This window comes from Oenanthe melanoleuca, chromosome 1, assembly GCF_029582105.1.
Source record: "Oenanthe melanoleuca isolate GR-GAL-2019-014 chromosome 1, OMel1.0, whole genome shotgun sequence".
NCBI classification, from domain to species: domain Eukaryota; kingdom Metazoa; phylum Chordata; class Aves; order Passeriformes; family Muscicapidae; genus Oenanthe; species Oenanthe melanoleuca.
The window spans coordinates 105,737,465-105,753,863 of record NC_079333.1 but is presented as its reverse complement, the minus strand read 5'-3'; the positions used below and the strand labels follow the sequence as shown (position 1 = coordinate 105,753,863).

Sequence of the window (16,399 nt, the reverse complement as noted above, 5' to 3'; positions counted from 1 at the left end):
AAGAAAAGGGAAAACACCTTCCTGTCATAATTTCATTACATAACTCATCTAGTAACAGTTAATTATTAGATCCTTGTACAATTTTCCTGTACATAAAATTGGACATGCTGCATTATTTGTCTGCATTAACAATTATAATATTTTGATGGGACTATCTAGAATTCTGTGTTTTAACTGCCAGAGGGACCAAATTTCAGATACACACATACCCACACCTCCCTCAGAATACACAAAACCCTAATCTGTGACTCTTAAGATTCATTACTTCTTAAGAAATATCTGGATAAATGCATGTTCTTTTCTAAACTAGAAATCAGTTGCGCTTTCATCTAATTAAACAGCATGAATTTTCTTCTTCATATTTCTTGCTGGCATTAATTTAACAACACATTTCATAAAGAAAAAAAAATACTTCTTTCAACTTGTTTGCTTTACTGACTTTCAAAAAATTAATTTATTTTTAGCATGCAACACTAAAACATGTTTTTCTTAAACCCAAATACCGCTATTAATTTGCTCTATTTTTGTGCATTTTATAGACAACCAAGTGTTATTGGCAACACAATCTCATTACCTTTCCAGAATTCCAGCATTTCCCTTTATTTATTAATAAATTTCTCTGAAGTATTTTGAAGGCATACACCTTTTAAAATTAAGAGACAGAATCCCAGTCTTGATAAACACAGTTTGCATTTAAAACTGCCAATTTTTTTCACATCACAGACTAATCACACTAACTGATCACAGCTATGGGATCGCTGACATAACTCAATTTACAGTGTTACCAAAGCTACCAAGCATTTCAATAGAGAAAAGAGATTGTAAGGTGCACTGTTCACAAATTTAGCCCTTTATTTATCAGTCTTCATACTCCAAATTTCTCCTGGGTCTTCTTCTTTTAACAACTTTTCTATCTTTTCCAGTATCTTCTTAAATGCAATTTCCATCCACTATGACATACTAAAGGGACAAACTCATGATCTAAACATAATAATCTTTAAAAATCTGTTACTATGATGATGCTGTATCTGATGTATTTTATTTTTCCCACTCTTTCTGTTGATCTCAGGATCGAAGTGAAGTTTCCACCAGAACTGCTCTCATCCACTGCACCTCCAAAACCTAATTATTATGGAAAATATGCTCTCCTACTTTTTGTCAGCATTTCAGTAAGACTTTGTACACTTGCTAGATCCTTTATTACTGTAAACCCCTTTATTTTGTGGCAGTAAATTGTTTTACCATCATCTGCAGTAACAGCTACATATATTAAAAAATCTTTGTTGTTTAATTACCGTGAGCGGAGTCTCAGTCATCTTAACTCACTCCTCCCCTTGCCAGGGGCTGTCCAGCAAGGTCAGAGCACAAAGCTCAGTTTTACCAGTTGAAGCCCTATCTTTTGCTCCACTCTAAACATGCCTGATTTTTATTATCTGTTTCTCTAGCTCCCTGAGTGATCCTCAGGGCTTCACACTCCACTTTCTTATTCCTTCCTCAAAACAGAGGCCATCCAGAATCATACTGGGCTCCTCACCTGAACTGTTAAATGTCTTCCCGAGATTTTTTCCTTTTTCTTTTCTTTATTTGTAATCTCTCCCAGCATGATTGGTGAATTTATGACACAGAGGTTGCTATTAGAGAAAAAGCTGGCACAAGTTTCAGTTCAGATCTCTCACAATCCACTCTGGTATTACTCTATATATACCTTCTTCCCATATGCTCTTAGCCTTAAAGTTTGGGTCTTCTTTTCATTCTAATTCTCAGCAAGGCCAGAGGTTTTCTTCCCCCACATCCTGCCATTCTTCCTTCTAGACACATTTTCCTCTTCCTCTTATTATTTGTTCAATCTCACTTGGCCTTACAGATTTTTCTCTCCTCAACCTTCCCCCTCCCCTTCTCTTCTTTTCTTTTTATGGACAGGATCACTTCTCATCCTGTATTATCACACACTATCAGACTCAGACTCTATTTCCAGACTGCTTTCCACAACAGTCTCCAGGAAAATGTTTATCCCCATTAAATCCCATAAAAATGCTTTTTATCTCCATTATGATGATCGACTCTCATCAGTATCTAAAAATTAGGACAAAATTATCTCTGTTTTTCACTTGCTGTTCCATAACACATCATGTCATCATCCTTCTCTCCCCCTCTCAGACTGCAGTAGAAGTCTTGAAAGTATTATTTTTCAGTTGTATTTTATACCTTCACAGAACATAACCAGAATGTCTTCATCAAGATGTGTCAAGTGAAAGGACTGAAATCCAAAAACTTGTCTTAGTAAAAAATGAGGGATGGTACAGAATTCCATGTGCTTCACCAACAACCATTATATTGTCAGGCAGAATTAAAGAGCATATAGAAGGTATTAATAGTATCTCCATGCTTCACAAAGACATTGAATATTTATTTAATTCCTGATTTTATTTTTCACTTTCTAATTCTCCACTTCCTCTTTCTATTTATTCTATTCCTACTCCATTATTTTGATTTGCAAATACATCCTGAATTACAGGTTTTTAATGTACCCATCTGTAGATCACTGCTGTATCTCCCAGGTCCTTTTGCAATGTCTTCATCTCAGCAAACTTCACCTTCAGTGAGAATTTCTGAAACTTGCTTTCCTGATAAGTTTTTCTCAACATTTCTCCGATTAAGCATCTTCTGATCAAATGGATTCATTTTGCTTTTTCTGTAGGTACCCTGTGTTGCTATGGGGCAATTAATTTATATTAAAGCCTTTTTGTGTAATTTTAAAATGTTGCTCTCTGAGGACCCCTAAGGAGAAATTTATCTCTTTATATGGAATAACCATTTTCTTTTCAAAAAAGTTTCAAAAACCTAAAGGCTTGAATAAAAAGCAGTGTCCACAAATTATATATTTCTCCAACTTATGTTCTAGGAGGGTGTCTGTTCCAGCAATTTCTACTGATCCCATACAAATTCACTATTTCGATTAATCCAAGCATTTCTATCTAATTAAAAAATAATGAAATTTTTGATTAATTCTGTTTAAAAACTACTTGTTTTTTTTGAGTTTACTGCAGAAAATAAAACAGTTGTGAGCCAATGAAGTGGAAAATTGCTGTCTTATAAAGGATCTCAAAGGTGCAAAATGTTCTCTTATTTGCTGTTATCAGTATGTCTAGTAATTGCTTTTTGTCCAACTGTTTATAAAGGGAGAAACAGACTTACAGTCTGGAGAAAAAGAGACAGCAATACAGACAAAATTACAGAATAATGTTTTTTTAAATTATTTTTCTACTTCATAGCATTAAGAAAACATACCAAAAAAAAATGTAGAGGGATTTAAAAAAGCTGTGTAAAGCAATTAAAACAAGCAACAGGTCACATTTTAAAACTAACATCCGTGGTTTTAGTTACTTTAGCTCTTTGGAACAAAAAAGCCTTTCCACTAATTACAAGGGTTTTAGCCATAAGCTTCAGAAATTTCTACAGAGCTCTAATTATGGAACAGTGCTTTACACTATTACCTGGCACTCAAATAGACTTTAGATCAACATAAAAAGGAGTGCTATAAAATTGCTTTCTGCAACAAACCAACAACAGCACAGACTGAGATCACATCCCTCTTCTATGATTAGCACCCACATACACAACTGAATCTTCCTCTGACATTTGGCTTTCTGAAGAGAATTTCAGGTTGGGGGATTTTGGGGGATTTTTGGTTTTTGTTTGTTTGCTTTTCTGGTTTAGTTTTTGGAGTTTTTTTCTCTGTACAGTTTTGGATTCTTCTCTGTTTGGTAAAGACTATCTGAGAAAAGTGAGGGGAAACTTGCATACATATAGCCAGAATTTTATTTTCAAGAATAACTCAAGAAATAAATATGAAAAAAGGTAAAAATTCAGACAGTAAATTCATTCTACTGTCCACTAAACATAGGCAGAGTACTAAACAGGTGCTTTCCAGAACTAAACTAACATCTCATCTTGCTGCAAAATTATAGGATTTACTTCCCCCTCTTCAATTTCTCTGTTTTTTCTTAACTAGACCATCCGGTGTTCTACAGTATAGCCTTGCAACTGTAAATTCAGTTTGCACCACATTTGCACCCTTAAAATCCACTGCAACATAGAACTGGGTCTTTGAAAACTCTTCCTGGGGTTCACCAAACCTCTGATGCTTTCACCTTGTCCACATAAATGAAATCTTTATTAAAAAGAAGGGTGATTAAGGCCATTTTCATAAAATGATAACGAGTTCCTGACAGATTTACTTTCCTTTCTAGGCAACTTTCCAGCAAAAGTCAACAGCTAACAAGAATTCTATATCTGAATTCATGTTGGAGGATATAACTCACTAATTAAGTGTTCCTTAAACATTTCAAGGAACATTCAGACTTTCTGACTGATCCACTCCAAGCACTGTTTGATAAAGAGATACTACAGTTGAGTGTTGCTGAATAAATTGAGGTCTCTTTTCTTTCTCAGGCATCCTCAATCCGAGTTCTAGCATCCTATTCCACAATAAAGTCTTCCTTTAAAAAGAAGTAAGTAATTTTCACAGTAACATCCAATACTTTAAGATGCATTTCCAAAAGCTGTGCCTTGCAATCCTTCAATTTATTCACATACAAATAGAAATGTTCAAGTACCTGTGTACCCTCTGTTACTCTGATAAAACACAATTTTTTATTAAAAAACTTAAGCCAGCAGGATGCTATTCTTTGATGAATTAACACAGAATAATGGACTTCAGCAGTGCTGTTGTCATGTTCCTCATAACTTGTCCACAGTCTGCTGGGTTTAACACTGTCCAAAAATCTTCATGTTCATTCCCAAGCACAGAGATGTCCCTAATAGATGCTCAAACACTTTAGAGAACCAGCATGAAGGAATTTGCTACTCCCTAACACAGTTGTACCAAAAGGTTTGATTTATTCAAACTATGTGTTGCTACAACTGCAGGCACACAATTGCTAACTGACAATATGTGAATGTTCACCTACCTGCAAAGGCCACAAACACTCTTTAATCAAGATTATCAAACCAGACAAGGGCTGCAGCAGCAGTGCCATGCCTAAGCAGAGATCTAATCTAAATACTGGATAACCAGGCTCTTCTCTCAGGAACTCTCCCAGGAATCACTCTAGTGAGCACTGATGCCTCTTGGAGCCCAAATCTGTGGAATAGGGTTTCTAGGTCTCCCCTGTCCTGGACAACTATGTCAGTGCAACACATTCAGATATTTTATACACTTACACTGAATTCACTCATGCAATGGAACTTCTCTAGGACAGCCCTACTCAAACTCAGGTATTATATAAAAGAGTTCACTATGATCAAGTCCATTATAATACAACCACGAGATGATTAAAATAACTTCCTACAGGTGCCAGATATCTGCCATCATGTTTGGATAAAATCAGGAATATCATACTCTTTGCTGAGCTTCTAATGCTGCCTCCTCAGAATATGTCAAAACTGATAATCATGGCAGACATTTACACTTGATATCTTTATTCTCCCAGGAGCATCAACATCTACAAACTGCAGTTCTAGCTGATGTCTCTCTCTCCTGAACTGCCCTTTGTATCTGCTCATCCCCCACAGTCCTCCTCACCTCCCCCAACATGTTGACACAGGGGAGTTTTAAAAAGAAATCAGAATGAAGTACATTGCACAGAAGGGAGATTTATTTTAGCATAAGCACATACGAAACATTGAGAGAAGTACTTGAATGCAAGAATGAAAGTCAGATCGGCTTTTATCCAAGTTGAGATATTTACTTCACAACATTTCAAGTCAAATAATTTTCCTTAAATGCAGAGTTAAAGTACCACAGTGCCTTTGTAGTAAAAAATTGCAGAAACTCTATTTTGCAGGACATTTTACACTGTGAGAACCCAAAGGTTACAGCAAAAAATCATCTATTGAGGAATATGTGGCATAATGCAACAAAAAACCTTCAAAACTATCCATACACGTAGTTCTTTGAAAGGAAATAATACCTCATCAGCACAGAGGAGTATTGATCTGGTAAATGGCAAAATACAGCATCTTCCTAACCTTTCACCTTCACTCCTGTCACTAGAGTATATACCTAGAATATATTTTCTAAAGTGTTTTTTCCTTCTCTTTTTGTTCCATATGATCAACACAATGCTTACTGTAATAGCAACAAAACAACTCATGCATCAAATTCTGACAGAAAACAACCTGGTTGTTTCAGACCAGACCATCAGAAAAATCTATGAAAATTCAGACCATCAGAAAAATCTATGGGGGGAAAAAAAAAAAGGAAAATGCTTTTTTCATTAAAGGAAATACTGACTGTGTATCATGAAATGAACAATGCATGAAAATAATGCTGAATTACCAACCTCAAGCAACTCTAAAAATACAAAGTAGCAGAGAGCAAATACAGTTTATAAAAGCAATCTGAAAACTCTCACAATTCTGTAACTTCTCTCTTTAAAAAAAATCAAAGCAAACAGAGGACACTTATTTCAACCACATAAATCTGCACTGCACGACAGTTTGTAATTTCAGATAATCTGCCCAAGTTTATAAGGCTGCTCCTGTCTGACTTCAGACCTGCCTTATATAATAACCTTCATGTGATTCAGCACTTTCCAGTTTCCCAAATATCTCACACAGCTCCCCTCACAGCTCACAAATACCACCCTTCCTTCACACCCTTCTGTCTCTTCCTTTCTTTACCATCACAAATTCCAACGACTGAACTGATGACATCCAGCCCTGTAAAAACTAAAAACTTTTTTAAAATTCCCCAACAGTAAAATAAGGATATATGACTGGGGGTTTTGCCATCTGTATCTCTTTGGAAAAAAAAAAAAATCACAAAGTAGAACAAAACAGCATAAAAGTGTGACCAAAAATACACCATAAACTTGCTATTCCTGACTAAATGGTTTCTTAGAGATACAAGGCATTTAGGATGACAAGAAACAATAAATCCTCTCAGTTGGAGGGAGGAGGGGAAAGTCCTCCTCTCGACCAAATCCAGGTAGCTTCACTGCCAATTCCAGAATAGCTTCATCATCCTCCATTAATGAGATTGAATATGATCCACCTGTGATTTTAACCACTTTCAATAAAGAAGTTAATAGGTGAAAAATGGTTTTGGACTGTTTCAGGCTCCTTTTAGTGAATATCAAAATTAGCAGAATCTCCTAAGATTATAGAAAAAGAACCACTTTGGGCTACACATTCTTAACCCCTGTTTCCAAGGGGAAGTCAAGCTGGAGAAAAATTACTGGTTTTTTGGTTTCTCTTGTAGGGTTGGATTTTTAATTTGTAGAACTCAAAATGCTGCTTTGTCAACTGCAAACAATGCTCTCATGTTTGCAACAAGAACTGCTCAAAATGATCTCTGCCTGATTAAATTCTGGACATATATGCAAGAAACAGGTGTGTTAAAATATCACTGCTTGTATACAAACAGGGATTTTATTGCTATCAGTGCTCTTGAGATGAAACTGTCAGAGTTTACATACATTTATTTTAACTGCATATAATATTCTGAGCCTATAGAAATATATATATATAATCCATCTATATACGAAAACAACCTATACCTGTAGGAATACATGTATTATCATTTACATTCTACCCTGAACTCTGAAAATGCAGGGCAAATAACTTAGTAATCACCTACCACTTATTTTAATAATGAGCCATTGGAATAAAAACCAGAAAAAATAATTCCAGTCATAAACTATTTTGACATGCTTAACGTGAAAGAGTACAAACAACAGAAAGTATTACAATTGATTTCTAATTAATTGATCTATTTCAACATTTATTTGCAACAATCTTTAAAGCAGCTCTCTAAGAGCATGAAGAATTGATTCATGTTTTTATTGTTGTAATTTTAAAACTGCAAGGGTTACTTCTGGAAAAACTCCTTCAATTCCAAAATGGCTCAGTGAAATATGGCACTTGCACAACTCCTGCTGGAGTAGGGGCTTTAACAAGACAATACCAAAAATTTCCCTAGGATCCTCCAACTCTCCTTTATTATAAAACACTTATTCCAGTTCACTCATCCACCCTTAATTTACCCATCCTGTGCTCAAAGGGGAGATGCTGCCACAGTGTTTTTCAGAGCATTGTTACAGTCCCAACAAATGCAAAGAACACACAAAATGCTGCTTCTCTAATGCCATCTCTACGTGGTACCAAGGGCTCTTCATGAGCCCTCTCCATATAAAAGAGGCATTTATCCACACTTTAAAGAAAACAGCTGCTTAAGACCACACAAGTATGTGAGGTCCTATGTGCCTTCCTGCACCTCTCTCTGTCAGGAGCTTCAAATTGTTTCATGTGACAATATAGCAGTGCTGACTATTTCTGACAATGCCATTGTAAGATTTTTTTCCATTTTATTCATCTAAAGTCACGATACCTCTACTCACAGACACAATACCTCTACTTACAGACAAGGCAGCTACACTACCAGGATCTGTTCCTATCTGATGTAAGAATGTTATTTAAAATACTGAAAAGAACTTGAAACAATTTGGTGTCTGTGGTAACAAAAAGCAACCAGAGAACATTTTTCCTATTCCCATCCAACGCCTGCGCAGCAGCTTTCAAGTGGTTCTGCTGCTCTCCATACACACATCCAAATATCTGTGCTGCATAAAAAACCCTGAAGTAATGGATAATGATGGTAAAAAATACTATTTAAAACTTGTGAGCTTAATTAAACTGCCTTCTCAATACATGACACGAAGACTTACACTGAAGTTTATAATGAATTGCATATATAGGTGAACATTTACTTTAAGACTCAGTAAGGATGCCAAAATGTAATTGCAGGTAGATACTTCAAACTAATATTGAACAGAATCTACTTTAAAATTTTGAACATTTACAGCAACACATTAAAAAAAAAAAGTGCTTATACAGACCTTCCAGTAGTCAGATTGTAAACTGTAGTACCTCTGGTATGCAGATAATGCTGTAAGAGAGAAAAAAAGAAAAATGAATGTTCAATTTGTTTTGTTTCATTTTCTTTGAAGAAAAAGATAGAAATCCTTAGGAGTCACAATACACAACATTAAAATGATAAATGGTTTAATAAAAGTAACACTGCCATGATAAGTACACTGTTGTGGGCAATGCATTCCTTAAGATTATAATTTTGTTTTATGAAATGTCAACCCAAAAGTATATTTATTATTAATCTTACAAATGTAAATCAAGCAATATTTTAAAGAAAACCGATAACAAAGAAATAATTCGAAATTTTGGGATTTTCATCCTGGACAAAGCTATTGTAAGATTTAAAAATTTAATCATGTAGCTCATTTACCACACTCCCTGATGTCCTGTAATTTCTGAAGAACTGGTGAGGAGGGACATACAAAGAGAAATCAATTTCACATGGCCTTTCATTCTGTGAAACAAAAGCAAGCTGAAAAAAAACCAAAAGCTTGCATTTTATTCAACAGCCAGGGCCAAGACTAACCTGGAAATCAGTGCTAAGAAGAACTGTATTCAACAGAATATTAGCTCTACTTAGCAACCAATTTCTCCAATCACTATTCCTGCATCTCTCTTCCTCACTAAAAATCCTGGTTGATTCATCTTGCCCTTGGGCTAACAGGCCACCTCGGACTAGAACACAAACAGGCTTTGCTTTTTTCTAAGAACACAAATAGGAACCATCAAAAATGAAGCATTTTAAGTAAAGATTCACTCAGTAACACAAATATACTGATTTTTCAAGTGTTTGCCCCCTAAGATTTAAGAACGGAAAATACGCAATGTGTGGAAACCAAACAACAAAAGAAGAAAACTCCAGCTTTGAAAAACCACAGGCACTAAACAGATTAAGACAAAGAACAACATGTACTTTATTTTAGGTGCAGGTTCATTTCCTGCAAGCACCATGGATAAATCATGTCCATAAATGTTATCACCCTTCAATGCCAGTCTTGCATACTCATTTTCGAGTAATTTGGCAAAAGTTATTGTGCTTAAGTGAAATAAGAACACACACATAATGATAAAGACACAGAACCTCTGCACTCATCTGTCTATGGAGACTCACAACCTTTATCTGTAAACAGACACATCCTGATCCATGCCCATGAGGTGCCCTTCCTCAATTTCTAATTTTGATGCTCTAAACTGGGATTTATTTAGATGCCCAGGTTAGAAAAACAAACTTAGAAGAACACTCATTGACCACACATTATTAACATGCAATATATTTAAAATGCTTTCAAATGCAACTCAGACAAACAAAATGACTTAAAAAATCTAATCTAAGTCCTTCACAATTTAAGAATACAATTCTTCCTCCGACTCCCCTCCCCCCAAAAAATGGTACAAACTGAAGGCTATGACTTCAGTCTAACAATATAAGTTGAAGAATGTTAAGCACATTCTAGTCAAACTCTAATTGTTTTAAAGGATTTCCACCATAAGACAAAAAAACACCCTACTCCCTCCCAAAAGTCCTCCTAGATTCAAGTTCTCCCAAGCATCATTAATAAGTTTTCAACAAAAAGGAGTAATTATCTTCTGAACACATGGTAATGACTTTGCTTTCCCCAACAGGAACATGCACAAGCACTATGAAACAGTTTTGTAATGCATCACATCAAAAAATAAAAGGAGTTGTTTTTCTTTTACTCAAGCAGTACCTATCCCAATTTTAATAGTTAAAGTACACTTCAAATACTTAGGCCAACACAACCACAGTATGCAAGACTCAAGAAATTGAGAACTTCTTGTAAACTTTTTTTTTTAAAATAACTACTGCAGTCAACTATACAGGGGATATGGATAAAAAGATGAAAAGAACATTAAATACAATGTTAAGGATTTATACTGGGAAAACAAAAGGGAGAACATTTTCACTGTAGCTGTTAAAAACGTAGGAAGCACCCACATGAGCATGTCCATTAAAAAGAAGAGGTGGAATATCCTTACCTATAGCAGTTAAGGCACTGTGAGTAAGCTTATGAAATGCCAACAGCAATAAAAAAATACATAAATAAACAGAAAAACTTAAAGAGAAAGAACAGGAAAAAGAAAGCAAGAAGAAACTTGCCCTGAAAAATCCTAGCACATCCATTTAACACAGGGAAGTTATTACAAAAGGAATCTTCTGCTCCATGACATTCTACCACTTTTCTTTAAGAAAAAGGATGTTTGGCTGTGATTTTCTTTTCTAACTCTTCCATTCTTCAAAAAAGTTCAGCAACTTCCCACAGGAACAGCTGAAGTGATCATATAATGTGCCAAGCTCAGCTACAATTAAAAATAAGCACATGGGAAGCGTGGACTGCTGAAGTCTATTTATGTTTATATGATAAGAAGATAAGGCCTCCATCCCAAGGAGCCACATTTCTCTTCCAGAAGAACAGAGGACACTTCAATTCATCCTCAGTGTCTGTAGGGCCCAATCCTCCTGAGGGATACAGAAACCCCCAGGGCTCCAGCCTGTTCTAGGCTAACAGTATTCTCTTTCTACTTAGCTTCTTGCAGATGAAATGCTAAAATTCTCATATTTCTGCTAAAAATGCATAAGGATGCATCACAGAGGGTTCCCTTAAACCAGAGCTAAATGTCCCTTTGCTACTCAGGAAAGTCAGACAACTAAGAAGTATTACTATGCACTATTTCAATATTATCCTGTGCTCAGCTGACAGTAAGTTACCTGTGAAATCTGATTTCAGCCCCTTTTATAACTACAGTGAACACCTATATTAAACATTTGCTTCATAAGCACCCAAGCTCTGCTGAAAAGGATGCAAGGAAAAGAAAAACGTTCTTTTTGCCAGAGTCCACATTAAAAATTCCTAATCAAGCACATCCCTAAAAAGAATCTTGCATATAAGACACCAGAAATCAAATTATGAAAGCAAGATTTTTGAAAAACTGAGCCAACCTAGATATAAAGGAAAACATAAATCATAAATTTTGAACCCTATCATATTTCATAGTCCCTGAGTGGGTCACCAGTAAGCAAATATTTATCCTAAATTTTATGATGTAGAAATTAGTAACTTATCTAAAACCTGTACTGTGGTACTACAAGCAACTTCTCCCTTAAATTAACTACGTATCTACAGGAAATAAGTACAAATCCCTCAAAACACAAACTTTATTCTAAAATAAGAAAAAACCCAAAAACAACTGAATCTGCAGAGCCACAAGAATTTTATGTAAGTCCCTATCTGTAACACAGGGTGTGCTTTATCAGTGTTATGATTCTGACTATAGGATGATATTCCCCGGTATATTTAAAAGCAAAAAATCCCATTGGGCCATGCACCACATTACAGTAGCATTAAAAAAAACCAAACCAAGAACAAACAAAAATGAACAACAACAACAAAAAAATCCTAACACTAAAGGCTGAAATATCATTTTGTACCTTTACTTTTCATCCAAGACCGGTCATTCCAAAGTGAGACAATTTTTGTCACAAAAAGATTCTATCAACTACTGCCCCTCTTTCAACCCCATTTCAATTATGATCTCCCTCTTAAACATTATAAAATGAGTGTTTTGAAATCACTCCTAGGCACAGCAGGATTCTGCAGACAATCTTTTGATTAAGAACTTACTTTCGAGCTTTTTCAATTTAGAAGTTTACCACTGAAATTCTTACACATATGGAATTGTATAAAGACAATAAAGGACATAAAAACTTCTTTTTTCTCTGCATGTGAAACACTCATGAGCATCCAGAAAATGCATGTCTGGACTCAAAGAACAGGAATGAGTGTCAGCAGGACAATGCCTCTTACCTCACTCTAAACTACATTTTATAGTCAACCACAGAAAACTCTTAAAAGCACAAAACTGACAGCCCACATTCAGATACCCAAAATAACACTCAACAATTACTAAAAGAAGTGTTCAGTTACCTATTCAGTTCAGTTTCCATCCTCCTGTCCTTTATTTAATTTCTACTTTTTGAGTTTCTGCTCTTGCTATGAACACCTCTCTCCAAAACCTGGCCATGTATATTATTTTCCTAACAGGCAATCCTTGTGATCACATTCTTGAACCCTGTGAGTGGCAGATCCAGCATTTACCACCCTCCCCAGAGGAGGGGACATGTATACTCCAAAGCTATGCATATCTTTTCAAATCAATCACCATCAGCTGTATTGCTTGATGAAAATAAAATGCTTACCTGAAAAAGCTCTGAGAAGCAAAACACCACCTTTCTAAAAGAATTGCAGCCACTGAACAATAAGAATCCTCCTCAGCTCAGGCTGCTTCAGAGCCTGTCTGTAAACCTCAGGCATCTCAGGCAGAGCTGACCCTCAGTGAGTTGACACATTTGGAGTCCACTGGTTTCCTCCTACAGGTTTTTAGTCATCCAGAACTACCCACTTTGCAATATGTATGGTTACTTTAACCCTGACAGACTTTATTATTTGCCCCCTAAGTATTCGCCTTCCTCTCCTGCTATGATAGGACCAATGGACATGTCAGAAGCAGGACACGGATAACACTTGCTCCTTATTTCCCCCTATTTAAGATTCTTTGGTATCATACAGAAAATAAAAAACAAATTTGACTTAATTAGCACGTACACGGTTTCAGGATTTTTTTAAAATCTATTTAATTTCATAGGATGTTGGCAAAACTTAGTTTCAGCCATAAGATAAGACAATCTTTCTTTGTATCCAGAATCTAAATGCTTGACCTAAACAAACAAGAAAGGTGACAGTGGGGAGGAAAAATGTCTAGACTGAACGACAACCACCCATTTGCCACCTTTAGCACATTTCCATCACAAATCATGCAGTGACAGAGGATGGCTTTTATGATCTGCTCTAACAAACCTACTTTATGATACCTTAAAACTTAAGAGGCCTTCAAAGTGATGAAAACATGGAGCACTTTGAGTATTTTAGTGCTTGAGTAAGAAGAAAGTGAACTACATACTAACACCATCTAGTGGCATCTTGCAAGGCTAAATGTGACTAACAAAAATTTTTGGCTTACTGAACTTAGAAACAGCAAGCTTGACTACATACCCTGAAAAAAAAACTTTAATACAAAACAAAGTTCCATTTGGAAAACAGTACGTTTTCTAAAACATAATTATTTTCAATTCACTGTTTAAACAAGCATTTAGTGCTTATCTCATGTGAAAGCTCATAGTAAAATAGAAAATTAGCTGAAGAAGTGCACAAGGGAAGCTTCAAAAGAGCACATCTCTTGATTCAAACCTAACTGCTTCCAGAAAAAAAATTTTCATTAAACACCTAAGAGATATTTGCAGGTTACAGAAACAGCTTATATATAGTTCAGGTTTTATCCACCATGGTGTTTTAACCCTTCAAGATGAAGACTGCTCTGCCATAAAATTAAAGACATCAAAAGGTGAGAAAATTCCAAGGTTGAGCCAATAGAACTGACTTTGCTGGGTAAACACTGGCTGGATGGCCAGGTTCAGAGAGTGGTGGGAAATGGAATTACATCCAGGGCTCAGTGTGGGGGGGTCACTCCTGTTTGGTATTTTCATCAACAACCTGCACTGCACAAGGGGATCCAGGGCTGAGGTTCAACAAGGCCAAGTGCCAGGTTCTGCAATTGGCTCAAACAACCCCCCCAAGCTGGGGGAAGAGGGGCTGGAAAGTGACTGCTGGAGAAGGCCCTGGAGTGGTGGTCACCAGCTGGATGGACATGAACCAGAGGGCCAAGGAGGCCAATGGCACCTGGCCTGGAGCAGCAATAGTGTGGCTAGCAGGACTGGGCAGTGACTGTCCCCTGTACTGGGCACATCTCAAATCATGCATTCAGTTTGGGGCTCCCCAGGACAAGCAGGACAGTGAGGTGCTGGAACATGCTCAGAGCAGGACAATGGAGCTGGGGAAGGATCTGGAGCACAAACCTGATGAGGAGCAGCTGAGAGAGCAGGGGGAGTGTTTAGCCTGGTAAAAAGGTGCTTGGGGAACTCTTCTTGCTGCCTTTTACAAACCACCTGGAAGGCAGCTGTAGTGAGGCAAGGTGTCCACCTGGTTCTGTTTCCAAGCAACAAGTCTTGACAGGACAAACAAAATGGTCTCAAGTTGCACCAGGAGAGATACAAACTGAATATTTCAAAAATTTTCTTCGTGACAGGGCTGTCAGACACTGGCAGAGGCTGCCCAGAGCCCCATGCCTGGAGGTATTTTATAGACACATAGATGTGTTGCAGGGGGACACAGTTCAGTGGTGGCCTTGGCAGTGTTGAGTGAATGGTTGGACTGGGTTATCTGAAAGGTTTTTTCAAACTTCCATGATTCTCCAATTCTGTAATAAGCCAAAAATGTGGAAGTGAGAGCAGCAAAATGCCACTCAGGTCTTTTGTTTTAAGGCCTCAGGCAGATGCTGCTCTCTGTTTCCTCCAGAGATTTGTACTGAAAGAACCAAAGAGACAATCAAAGAAGCCTGAAGCATGTCTTCCTTTTAACACAGAATGAAGGCTGACACACAAAAGCAACACAAGCATAGATTTAAGACAGAAAAATCATCAAATAGTCCTCTAAGAAATTTTATTAACAACTCCACACCCTCATCTGGAAATGCAGCAGCAAAGTGGCGTGAAGCCCACAGTCCCATAAAGTATCAAATGTGAAAGACAGGCAAGAGTTTGTCAAGAAGTTTACAGTTACAGAAATTCTTCAGATCTTGAACTCCGTGAAAGTCATAAAATATTGAGAATTAGTGAAGAAGACCAAAGGCGTCTCATGAAGCTCAACAATCCTCCCAGAGTGTATTACACAAAAAGAACTTTTAACAATTTAGTGTTTATTTAGAACACTGTCCAAAGTGTTCAAATTTTCAGACAACCAGTCAAAAACAAGGCCCTGGTACATTTTATAATAAAACTGTTGACTGCTAACTTCTGCCCCACATACATACAATTTACAAAGAACATTTTAATGTTCTAAGCTTCCTTCTTTCTACAGAAATTTCACGTAATGGTTTAAACCACCTGAAATTAACCACCCAAAATTTATCTCATCTTCAGAATTCTGTTCAACAGCTCTAAATAGAAGCAACTCAAATTTCACCAGTAAGTACCAGTTACAAACAACAAAATAAAAAACCTTAAACTTAAATATCACAGTTATTTGAAATAGCCATCTCTTCCTTGACTCATTCAAACTATTTAATTCATTCTAGTTCTTCAGGACTCATCAGTAAGACAAGACAGCGCAGCAGGAATCAGCACAATCCTATCCATGCGGCAAAATTCTCCCTTATATTTTATAAAATTACCACTACTACCCTGCACCTCAGACCACAGCACATGAAAATGCTTCCCAATAACAATACTTCCTTTCAAATTCCTGAAAGACGTTAACCACCACAGAGAAATTCCCCACAGAGCTGGAATTTTAAGCACAAAGGAACACATCTACATTGTTGAATTTGGGAGTTT

General features: G+C 36.6%; 1 protein-coding gene across 8 annotated transcripts in view; it reads right to left on the bottom strand.

The window, feature by feature from the left end:
- Positions 1–16,399, bottom strand: part of KDM6A (lysine demethylase 6A) — a 149,998-nt gene that overhangs the window by 95,144 nt on the left and 38,455 nt on the right. For all 8 annotated transcript variants that reach the window (XM_056506543.1, XM_056506552.1, XM_056506561.1 and 5 more), the window contains exon 4: positions 8,901–8,950. In XM_056506543.1, the coding sequence (XP_056362518.1) occupies positions 8,901–8,950 (50 nt within the window). The remainder of the gene's footprint in view (positions 1–8,900; positions 8,951–16,399) is intronic.